This window comes from Hetaerina americana, unplaced genomic scaffold, assembly GCF_022747635.1.
Source record: "Hetaerina americana unplaced genomic scaffold, ioHetAmer1.1.p SCAF_1, whole genome shotgun sequence".
In the NCBI taxonomy this organism is placed as follows: Eukaryota; Metazoa; Arthropoda; class Insecta; order Odonata; family Calopterygidae; genus Hetaerina; species Hetaerina americana.
Window position 1 is genome coordinate 10,199,040 of NW_027286069.1, and position 12,680 is coordinate 10,211,719.

At 34.3% G+C, this 12,680-nt stretch overlaps 1 protein-coding gene across 1 annotated transcript in view; it reads right to left on the reverse strand.

The window, feature by feature from the left end:
• Window positions 1-649: 649 nt before the first annotated feature.
• The window catches only part of ecd (ecdysoneless cell cycle regulator), a 54,067-nt gene continuing 42,036 nt past the window's right edge, over window positions 650-12,680 (reverse strand). Inside the window, exons 10-13 of the mRNA XM_071595458.1 lie at window positions 9,796-9,926; window positions 7,237-7,338; window positions 5,167-5,291; window positions 650-3,346 (exon numbers count right to left, since the gene is read on the reverse strand). Of these exons, the coding sequence (XP_071451559.1) occupies window positions 3,110-3,346; window positions 5,167-5,291; window positions 7,237-7,338; window positions 9,796-9,926 (595 nt within the window). The 3' untranslated portion in view covers window positions 650-3,109. The remainder of the gene's footprint in view (window positions 3,347-5,166; window positions 5,292-7,236; window positions 7,339-9,795; window positions 9,927-12,680) is intronic.

The window sequence follows — 12,680 nt, forward strand, 5'->3', positions numbered from 1 at the left end:
TGTCCACTCAACCCAACTACTCAGCTGGCTAAAAGTTCACCCATAAATTTAAAAATTCAAGCCAATTTTTCATACACTTTACACAGATTAAAAGGTTGTAGACATGAATGTGAAAATACAGAGAGCTATTGAGATCCAACTTGAACCTGTAGACTAGTTTATAGCTTCTCCCGCCAAAAGAATGTGTTAACTAGTTCTTTGAATCATTGAAGAACTTTGAAACCACAACTAATTCTCACCTCTGCATCAATTTAACTTAAGACAAAATAGGGACTAATTTATATCTATGTACAGAGGGTGCATTTATTGTACCCAGAACAAATTTTGTTCTGATTTCCAGTATAGAAAATTCCCAACATTTTCTGTTCTCTTTCCGTGTCAACATGCAAGTTTGCTTACTTTTCATTACAGTCTTCTAACTCATGTATATTTTTTTCACCTAACAAAATTTAGGAATAATCTTAACATTCAAGTGTTTTTTCATCCACTTCTTTCATATTCAGTATTGTAGGCCCCCCAGGATATCTGGCAAGTGATGTAAGTGAAACATCTACCAAATTAATTCTTTGAATGATAAGTAATTAGCATGGTTTAAAATCTTATATTTACAAAGGAACTATCAGGATTCTACACAATAAGAACACGGATGTGACTTTATTCAATTGCGAGAAAATTTTATTTAAATGAATAACACTGTTTGTTACAGTCTGAAAATTAGCTGGCAGAGCATCAAAAGATAAACTTTTAAAACAAAAAGGTACAAGAATATAATAATTGAGAACATTTACAGCAATTTCTGACTAAATTTCATCACTACAAATTCCAAATCAACAGAGATAAATGGTTGAGCATTTTTTGTTAAGCAGTCTCGAAAATTCAACTTCACCTCTCTGGACCCTGTTGTGATTACGTTCCAAGGGTTAACAATGCCACAAAGTCTCACGCCTTTTCTTCTGCTTACAAAATGGATGGAACACATTGCTTTGCCCATTGGGACATTAACTGCTACAGAAGCAGCAAGTTTTTAAATGTCTCCACATAAATGCCCCAATATAGAAGCAAGGATATGTTTATATTACATATTCTCTTCACATTAAAATAATATGACAGCTCTATTAAAATTTGTTTTATTTTAAAACCATTGCAGGTTTTGACATTTTTACACACAAGCAACCAAAAAGCTACTTTTCCTTTGCATTCTTTGACATTAAACTGGCATGGCGTTGAATGCAAGCAGGTAGTAGAGTTGAATGCTTAAATCAAATGGAATTAAATTAATGGAGATCACATAATGATAAACATTCATCACAGATCAATATGTCGCATCCATGATGCTATAGCTAATGTACTATTTAAAGTTAGCATTATTGCAAATTCAAATAAAAACTGATACAACTAAATTCATTTTCTGAGGCTATCATAATCAATATTATAAATTGAGCAATGAAAATCAGTTTGCATAAATTGTACTCAGTAAGCCACCTCATCACACTGAATAACACATGCGTGGTGGGCATTAGAGGCGAGGCAAATGGGAAATTAAGTCAATGCAAATCACTGGAAACCAAAAATTCTTGGTGCCCTAACTGCAGATGGACTATTCTAAGATGAAGGAATCTTGCAGCAGATTTTTGCCTACAGGACTCTAGGATCAACAGCCACAATTAGAACAACACTAAATTAGGATATCAACATATCTCTGCCACCATAATGGTAATTGGGAGACATCAAGAGATTTTTGGTCAACATTTAGTAAGTTCCTTTCCTCATCTTGAGTTGTTACAAATAACAATTAAAGTTGATAAAATGGCCTAAGGTTATATATAAAAGACAACTAATCAAATAATCCATCTTTTCTGCCACCCCAATTTACACTAGCTAATTTCATTAAAGTGGCAGGCATTTCTGTAATTTGCTATAATAAGATATCTTATCAATGGGACCTGGCAGTAGACACAAACAAGTCAGCTTGTTATTATAGTTTTGTGCTTGTTATGATAAGCTGTCATAGGAGAAAAGGCCATTAAGGAAATGTACCAATAGATAGATAAAAAATGGTGAAAGTATTGGCCACATTCATGAATGAATACATTTAAAAATTCACAAATAAGTTTGTTTGTAGAGCAAAACATAATCTTAATGTTTGAAAATACCATTAAGTTTATATGAAATCATGTAGCAGCACCTACTCCTAAATTAATACACACATTAATTCAGAAATGCATAGTTATGTTTCCCTTCTCCAATCACTTGCAATTAAAACTATAAAAGAGAGAACTTTCCAACAGAGATATTTCAGTGAAATTTTTCACATCTTAATTTCCACCAATTATGTGATTAGCTATATGAGACCCACAGGAAAATATATTTAATAAAACAAATATGTCATGCTATAAAAATCACCTCAAAAACATTAAATTTGATACAAACATTTAGAAGATACACACTAATGATGTATTCCAAGGGGAAATTATGCTACTTAACAAATATATAATGTATGATACTTGTCGTATTTTGCATATCTCACAGCCTTTTTATGATAATATTAGGCTAATTAGATAAATGTATAAAGAAATAATGAAATAATTATAAATGGCTCTAATAGATTTCACAGCATACCAAGCAATATATTAATGAATAATTCAAATCAATCCCAAAAAGCTTCACGATTATAAGACAATGCTAATCATAAATAAGAGAACTTTATATATAAATATATAGCAGCTGGGAAAATATATTTTGCTTTAAGTTCATAGTCATGCCATAAATTATAGGCTGCAATAGACATTGCACTTTAATTTTGGAGTTGACAAGATGAGAAATTATACAAAATACCATTGCTTTACCTTCCAAGGTAAATTTCACTGATGGTATTCTAAAAACTCACACAACTTTTACTCAAGGGATATTTTTTTTCTCATCAAACAACTACAGCACCAACAACCATTTGCTTACTGAGACCAGGTTTTCTGGAAGGAATTTTGGTGAAAATTTCAAAAATGAAATTTACTGCAATGGGTTCCTAAGCCCTCTTTCTAACAATAAAAAGTGGCTTTTTGTTGCAAATACATGCCTGTGAATCTAATTATGATGCATACACTTTTGTCCTTCACTGCTGTTCCCTTTCAATTTCTTTCAAGTTTGGCCTCACTCCCAGAGGTCCAAGGAGGGCAGTGGCAGGGCCAGGCCTACCTCCTTGAATGCGTATTGATTCTAGCACTCCATGCAGCGCAGAAACGTCAACATCCACCGGGTGGAAGTCCTCTACATCCTCAAAGTCATCATCAGCTTCCTTCAAAGGATTTCCATTCACCTCCTCCTTGCTAGAATTGCCCTCTTTTACACCCTGAGGGAATGCAACAATGAAATTTTACACTAGGATGTCACAGATGGATATGAATTTGAATAATATTAAATAATGGGAAAGAAGGACAGGGGGAAATAATACACCAAATCATCATCCTGTTCCTTGCTTTACACTGTTTCACGTCAGATTTGTTCTCTTTACAGTTATTTATTGGAGTTTCATGCAATAAGAAAGTGCATGGACCTTCATACACAAAGTTTTTCCATTGACCCATCATACAGCATTGGTTAGATTGTCTTTTTTAAATACTTTAATAACATGTAATTAATTAGATTTATAGTGTTTGTACAAAAATCTTGCTGGTGACAAAAAAATGCCTTTTTTTTCATTGACTTTTTCACTGACTTTAAATTAATTAGGATACACGTACATATGGTTAGAAATTAAACGTAGTGGAAATTTACCAGGAATTCTTAAAATGCCATGGGATGAGCTACTTTCCCCGAGGACTTTAATTTATCATGTAATAATTCAGCAATTGAATGAATATCATTATCATCATATTCATCTGGATGAACTCTGTTATTAGTCTCCATTTTTGGATGAAGAGGATTCCAATCCCATGTTGGCAGATTGGCTTTCGGTCCAGAACTTTCTAAGCACAGATGCCTTTACTACATTGGAATCAAACATTGATAGCAACTTCTTTAATTCATTTCAATTCAAATAAAGGGCTCTAACATTTTGCCTCCGCATAGCATATATGCCTTTCAATTGATGTGAAATAATATGCATGTAAAGTTTCTGCAGAAGAGTTGTCCCTTCTAAAAGTCACATACAAGTAATAACATTAACTTTGAATACTTCTCAATCAATCCTCCCATGTATTTATGGTGGGTGCCCCCTTATCGCTTTGGGGTCAACTGCTTGGATCCTGGCAAAATAGTCCATTAGTACAGTGGAACATCGTAAACTGACCATAATTTGTTCCGTGATCTTTCTCATAAAGCAAAACACTCATTTAGTGAAATAATTTTTCCCTTATGCTCTTATTTTTAATGTAAAATATGATAATGCAGTCCATGCCCAAAAAAAAACTATGCATAAGGTTTATTGCAAGAAAATTACACATGCATTGTTTAGGAATGCGAATCATCATCTTTTCTTCTATTGCTGAATAAACCAACGCGGTATAGAAACTCAATTTTTAAGACAAAAAAGAATCAAAATCACTAGTTTGTTATTTATGATACATTACTAATTCTTTTTTCACAGGAAAACTGCCAGGAGACACTTTTTTGCTGACTGCTCAAAATTTTGTGAAAATGCGACTCGGCATTATAATTAAATGAATTTCTAGCCCCACCCTCATTAGGGCAATGCTTCATACCCATGGTGAAAAGTTTCCCATCACCTCCACATTTTATTTAGCCTGCTCTTCTGGCCTTTGCACTCTGGTGCTTTGTCTGCTGGGTTACCATCGTCAGGGTTGTTGATTTTCAACAGCAAATGTTTATAGATATTTTCATAAATCAATTGGAACCAACCTTCACAAAACCTATTTAGTACTGACAAAGAGGTTTATCATTGATTAAAACTAGCAACATGATCACTCGTAAACTTTCTGCCATATTTCACATGTTTTAAACAGATTTATTTAAATACAGGTACACCGCACTGCATACGAAGAGAAGCTCTTGAATTAATCTTTCCAGAAGCTCTCATGCATATTGACTATAATATTTCTCGTTCGACTTAGTTTCCCATAAATATTAATCATATAACTAAGGGCGATTTATAAATACTAAATAAGTTTAATCCATTGAAAATCAAGAAAAATTAATGATTTCCACACTTACACTCTTTGCTAGTTTTTTTTTCCTGGGAGGAGCTTTGATAAAGCTCTCAGCCAAAGTGGTATCCATTAGTTCCTTGTCCATTTGCTCCATGTATTCCTGAATTTTATTCTTATGCCCTCCATTTTCTAAAAGAGAGAAAACAGCACTTTTAATCTAGAAACTATCTAAAAAATGATGGGTGAATTTTTAACTTTCAGGCGTTAAAACTCAAGTACATACAGGCTTTCTTTAACCCATTCATTGTGAGTATACTTTCTAGGTATTCTAATCAAGTACTTTTCAACAAATGATGTCATTTAGAAAATTGCTGATATATGATGCCAATTATCTAAAAAAAGAACATCACTCATATTGCAAACAAGTTATTTCCATAATTAATAAAAGAAATCTATAAGCAGATCGACATGCACACAAATGAAAACCCATATTCCCTGGAGCATCAAATTATCTCCTGTTTCCCATTTTGCAAAATACATGTACATTTTACGGTACCTATCACATGCACATGTTACTTTTGGACTTCATAAAGTAGAATAAAAACTAAAAATTTATCGATTACAAGATATTCTCATTGCACCACATTCCAACTTTGCATGTTTTCCATTACATGTGGGTCTGTAGAATGGAATTTTAACTTGGAAATGAAATTATCCTAGGTCCTACTCAATAGGTGACAACCTTCAAGTAATGGAAGGGCTCCCACATTTTGATGAACCCTAGAACTAGTCAGGTAGGGGCAATGATTATTGCTCCTGACAAGGTCCCCAATGCCACAAGGGTCATAGGGGAGATATCAGATGAAAGGTAGTCCATGCTGCATCTGTCATTAAGTTAGGTGACTGCAAAGACATCTTACTTCAGTGGGGTAGCCATTTGAGTGAATAAACCATGTTAAAAACACTATTGAGGAAGCCAAAGGGAAACAACCTGAATTATTTTACCTAAGGCAAAAATATGAATAGCAATAAATGCATAATGAATCCAGGCAACTATAGGACTGGGCCCATAGGGCTAGGAAACCCAGAGGGTATTAGGAAATCTGGCTTTGGAACTGTACAATGAAATTAGCATAGCTAAACACATTTCAATTATATCTTTCCTATACGTTTTTGACCCTACTAATTACTAGGCAATAATTTTAAACCTCTACTCACTCACCAACCCAGCATAATATTTCTATTTATATAGATGCCAATTCAGAAATTAGAAAAAGTTCATAAAAACTATGCCTATGACATTTATTTCTACAACTATAAGATATAAATATAAGAACCAGCATTGAACCTTATATTATCAGCTGTGATACTACAGAAGAATGCTGAAGGTAAAACATATAGAATGAAACAGTAATGAAGAAATCTTTCAAAGACAATATAAAGAAATGATCTATGAAAGATACTGATACAAAAGAGAAAGCTATCATAGTCTGTCACATCCTAAGGCACAACTGTTTACCATGGATCACAAAGAAGAAGATATAGGAAGTAAAGAATATTGGAAACCTATGAAGTTTGCATTATCACACCACAGCAAGAAATGAGAAAAAGGGGGAGGGAGTAAAAGCACACTTGTGTCATATCCACCACCACAGCAAAGAGTGACTTCATGACTTTCACAGAGTTCTATTGTGACACTTTTTCTCCATGAATTAATACTCCAGCTCTGCTAAGTTACATATATGTAATCCTCTCTAAAGCATATATTCATTCACATTGTAGCACAGTGTGACAATTTTCACTTATTCTGTCAGGTACTTATGTAGTTATCATTGGATCCTCTAATCTATTGCCGAAACTCATCGCCATGTTTTCAATTGACGTAACAGATACCTTTAATGAATTTGATTCATTTCATTATATCTTCTGTACTAAAATTATTTAATAAAAGCATTTCCAGCCTCAAGTCTAATCTTAAAAATTAGATCTCAAAAGTGTAAATCTTTAAACATGGCAGCATGAAAAAACATTCACAGCAGAGCAAATTCAATGCAAAAATGGAAAAGGGAAAATTGTAATGTAATAAGCACATTCCTTATGCTAAGACAGCAAAATATTGGTCAAGTCTACTTACTTTTGCCTCTAGAAAGTCCAACACCCTCATCTTCATACGAACTCATTCCAGATTCTGAGTTGGAAGACTCCAAATCCCAATTATCTTCAGGAATAACAAGATCTGAAATACATTCAATGTAAATTTTTAATGAGCAAAACTACATTACAGTAACAACATTCATTACTTTTAGCAGTGAATTAATATTAAAATTCCTTTTTCATGAAGACTAACATATGAGAGCGGTTTAACTGAACTTTAGGGGGTTTGCAACTATTTAACACTTTGAGTGTGGACAGCACATGCATGAGTATCCCTGAGTAAGATGATGCCACGCAAGAATCAAAAATATGACCAATGGAATCATATGTGGTAAAGATTACATCCTTTGGTGTAGTGAGGGCTGAATCCATAGAAGGGAAAAAGAAAGTTAAGACTATTAAACAGAGCTTGCGAACATGTGCGCCAATCATATATCCTAATATGGTCCTCTTCAAGTTATCTGTCCGCTGACTGATGACTTAAAATAGATTTCCAAGGAAAAAAATGGATGTAACATATAGAAAATTAAGTTAGATCAAGCACATGCAGTGAAACCTGTCTCAACTTGGCAATCACTTTATAAAACTTACATCAGTAATTATAAAAATCAATATTAAAAAACTGTTAAACTATGTCCCGAGAATGTTCAATGATGCTTAAAGCCCTTTAAAATTATCTCCCAGTTTCAGTTTGTGAGTTTATAGCACAACAGCACATTCTTTGCACCACTCTATTTAATTGTTCACTGGTTCAGTAATGTTCACTAACTTGAGCAAATTGGAGATACTCTTAAGCCTTCTTTTATGGGCAACTTATTATTTCTTAGCTAACATGCTAATTTTGTATGCTTATTGAGGAACATTTTATACATACTTCACCATCTATTGCTGAATGTATTGTAGGGTGGGTAAAAAAAATTCACCTTAGGTTTTCGGCTAAATCATAAAATTCTATCGCAAATATAATGTTTTCCATCTTTCCAATGCCAGAGAAGTTTTGATTAATTTTTCAAATAGCCCCCTGCCCCTTGCCTACAATAGCATATGACAATGACCAAAAATATACCATTTCTTAGGTCATAAAGAGGAGGCAAACATTTTTCCTTGATGCAAATGTTCTTGTGAAGTTGCATCAATCCTTCCAGGCCACAGTACCAGACCCATCACATATGCATGCCTGATTTTGGAAACTAAGAAAAAAGTAGTTCAGGTCAAAGCTTTTAAATGGAAGTGAAGTTAAGGCCAGAGAAATTTTGAAACTCTCAGCCCAATTTTTCAGCAAATCATGAAACCAGTGGCACCCCTAAAGTATTAGCAGTTCTCATCTTGTTTACTCAATAAACATAGCAGAACTCACCACAAGAGATGGCTGCTAAAGGAGTTCCACCCATTCCATATCTTCATGCCCATTTTTGGGGAATGTCATTGTTATTTTGCTGAGCATTATATTGTGATTTCAACCCAATGTTCCATCTAACCTGGTCTGGTCTTTAAATTCAGGATTTTACCCAACCATCTCAACTTCTTTGGCCAAAAATGTTTTAAGATGCCAATGTTATCCACTCATTTTCGCAGTCCATGAATGGTAGGAAGAATAATGGAATATCAAATGCTTTCCAATCCTCCAGCATAAGATTCAACATTTCTGCTGTGATGTCCCTAGTAAGATGCAGTCTGTTCACATGTTGATTATCCAAATCAATTAAATTTAAATAATCGTGAGCCTTCGGGGTTTGATAGTGGCATCTTGACTTTACCCTCTGTGGTTCACCTAGCTCTTTATAGCTTCAATTATTGTATCCATTGTAAAAGCAAGGCAATATCTTCTTTCATCCCTTAGCAGAGCTAAAAGAATATTTCCTGGGTAGGTGAAATAAGCATTCCTTTGAATCACCTCATGAATCCACAAGTTCATGTTTGATTTTTGATACCTTGGTGATCCTATCATCTCTGCCTAGTATCTGGAGCACTCTGTGCAAAAGACTTAATTTTAAGCCACATCAGCGGGTTAAACTGTCACGTTGACTAGAACTAGAATACTAAATTGCCTGAAGGATATATTCGAGGTATACAGATTAGAAATGTAATTTTCTGCTTTTATCCACCTTGATTGCACTTGTTACCCTGGGCTTTGCACATTCAGACTTTCAGAATACACTCAGGACAAATGGGTGACAAGATAAATCAACCAGTTACAAAGCCAATTGGAACCTTTATGGTGTGCAGTGTGAAACATGAGTATCGGTTGAGATATCTCCAAAGAAAGCATCTGAAATCACACACACGTCCTTGTACTATTAACTTTCTCAATTAGAAGCATCATTTACCTTAAGCGTTTTTACAACATTAAAATAAAATGATTACTTTTTTTGTATTGGTACATTATTTTTTTTATCAGAAATACACCTCCACATTCGGTGGAGCCACTAGTATGCAGTATTTCCTTCCAATAAAAGGCAATCTACCCAGCCAACATCACATCTGATGCACCAAGATGCAAAATATATTGAGTTGGCAAAATAAAAACTTGCAATCTTACCCACTATGTCCTTCACCGCACAAGAGAAAAGGTCAGCATCAAAGTCTACTTTATTGGCAGAAGTTGAGTTTTCAGTCACTGATACTCCGGGCTCGTTGGCAGTTTCTTCTCCAGTCCCATCCTCATTCCACCTGAAACATATTTAATAATATATTAAAAATACATATCATTTTTGCTAACACTAGAATTACTGAAGCAGTCAATAGGATGGGTTTCAATTTTTGTTCACTGCTACTGTTTGAATTGGTCTTGTACATAATTCATGTTTGAGGTTATTATTATTTTATACCATTTTAATATTCTACCCAAAATGATTTTTACCTTTTTTGTTTGCGAACATTTTTCAATTTCTATTACCAAAGTCATCACTTTGTAGTTCCATAGGCTTAAAAGAATAGAGTAAATATATACAATGAAAATCATAAGTATGTATTATCCTTATTAAAAGTGATCAAGAGAAAAACAAGGATTACGCATGACCCCACAAGTAAGTTTGCCAAGGATGATGGACCAATAGCAGATCCATGGAAATGAAGAAGTGCACATATTTAATAATTAAGATTATCTACATCCTTTTTAGCTCAAGTACACATTTAAAAGCAACAATCCATGAGGTATCCTGGATTGAATTTCTTGAAAACCAAACAGAAGTGATACCTAATCTATCACCAATCAATTCTGTCCAGAATAATAATAATAATATAATAATAATATTTTTATTCATCCAAGTGACACAGTGCATAGTAGCTCTAGCAAGTGTATAGGACATGTCATGGTTTACAAAAAATAGAAAGTATTACAAGAAACAAGTGTTACAAGGATAAAAGGAAGGAATGAACATTTATGAATTAGGTCTCAGGTATTCTTTGATGCTGTAAAAACACTTATCAGAGAGGTATTCTCGGACCATTTTCTTGAATACTGGTTCACGCTCTTCTTTTTTAATACATATAGGTAGGTTATTATATAATTTTATACACATTGACTTAGGACCATTTGCAGCCATGGTTAAGTTTGTTGATTTTACATGCAGGTTGTTGCATTGTCTTGTATTGTACAGGTGAATGCTATTGTTCGTTTCAAAATCTGCACTATAATTTTTAACAAGCATTATAGATTGATAGATATATACACAGGGAGCAGTTAACAATTTTAACTTTCTAAAGAGAGGTCGACAGTGTGCATAATAGTTTTCATTGCACATAATTCTCACCATCTTTTTCTGTATCTTTAGAACACTGAGAAGGTGAGAGGGCAGTCCCCACAATACAATTCCATAAGAAATTCTTGAATGAAATGATCCATAGTACAACATAATCAACACATTTTGACTTACAGTGTGTCTTATTATGGAGAGTAAGTAGTACACAGAATTTAACTTTTTAATTAAGTTCAAAACGTGGAAATTCCATTTGAGGTTACAGTCTACATGAAGTCCTAGGAACTTAAAATTACTTACAAAATTTAAATTACTACCATATGTTGAAAAAGAGTTATCAATTGTGCTGTGCAGAGATGAGAAGACCACTGCATGAGTTTTTTCAACATTGAGAACCAGATTATTACATTTGCACCATGTAGACATAGTTTTCGTCAGAAGATCACCAGCCACAGCCAGATCCCATAAATTTTTACTGGGTGTCATTGCACTCACATCGTCAGCATAAATAACACATTTTTTAGAACCATTTAACTGCAGCTGCCCAGGAAGATCATTAATAAAAATTAGAAAAAGTATAGGTCCAAGCACTGACCCCTGTGGTACCCCTCTGTTGACCTCCAGGGAGGTGGAGAGGTAAATTTCTCCATCATTTTTGTAGGCCACCCTTTGTTGCCGATTTGCAAGATAGGACTTTAGCCAGCTCAGTGCTACTCCCCTGATGCCCAATAGCTCACATTTTGATATCAACTTACTGTGGTCTACAGTATCAAATGCTTTGCTCAGATCATAGAAAATTCCCAAAACCTTACATTTAGAGTCAATCTCTTGAATTATATAATTGATAGCTTCAAAAAGAGCAAGATTAGTTGACTTTCCCTTGCGGAAGCCAAACTGGTTGTCTGATAGCACATTTTGGCTTTCAAGATAATCAACCAGTCTTTTGCAGAAAACACACTCGAGAATTTTACCAAATTGTGAAATGATAGATATTGGTCTATAGTTTTTTAAATCGTTTCGGTCCCCTTTGTTCTTATAAATTGGTAAAACCTTAGCCATTTTAAGGGAATTCGGGTAAATGCCCTCAGCCAAGGACTGGTTCACCAGCATTAGCAGTGGTGCTAGAATGAGATCTCCACAGTCTTTTAATAACTTTCCAGTCACACCATCAATGTCAGCAGAGTGTTTTTTCCCTATCTTATTGAGATAATAGCATAATTCACTCACATCACAGGGTTTAAGATACATTGATGTATAAGTTGCATTATTGATTGACATGGGCCCTGAAGGCACAGGATGTGGGGAATTAGGTAGAGACAAAAAAGCTTTATTAAAAGCATTGGATATTTTACCTGGTTCCGTGATTAAGTTGCCAATGTTATAATTTACCTGGAGAGGCAAAACCATGGAATTTAAGTTGCTGTTGCTTTTTATGATTTCCCATGCTACTTTTGAGAAATTAGAGGCATTCCTAATCCGCCTATCATTATACTCCTTTTTTGCCTGCTTTATTAAATACCTGAACTCTCTTTTTTGCTGGGAGTAAAGCTGGTATGTTGTGCTGTCACTAGAAGATTCAATCTGTAAGTACATAGTTTTCAATTTTTTTGACATACTGCGGATTTCGGGCGTAAGGCAGCTTTTCTTATTACCTCTCCTAATTTTAACTGGCTCGTAAGGAAAAGCAAGGTTTAGGTAATGTATGAAGTAACTGTAGAAGACTTCG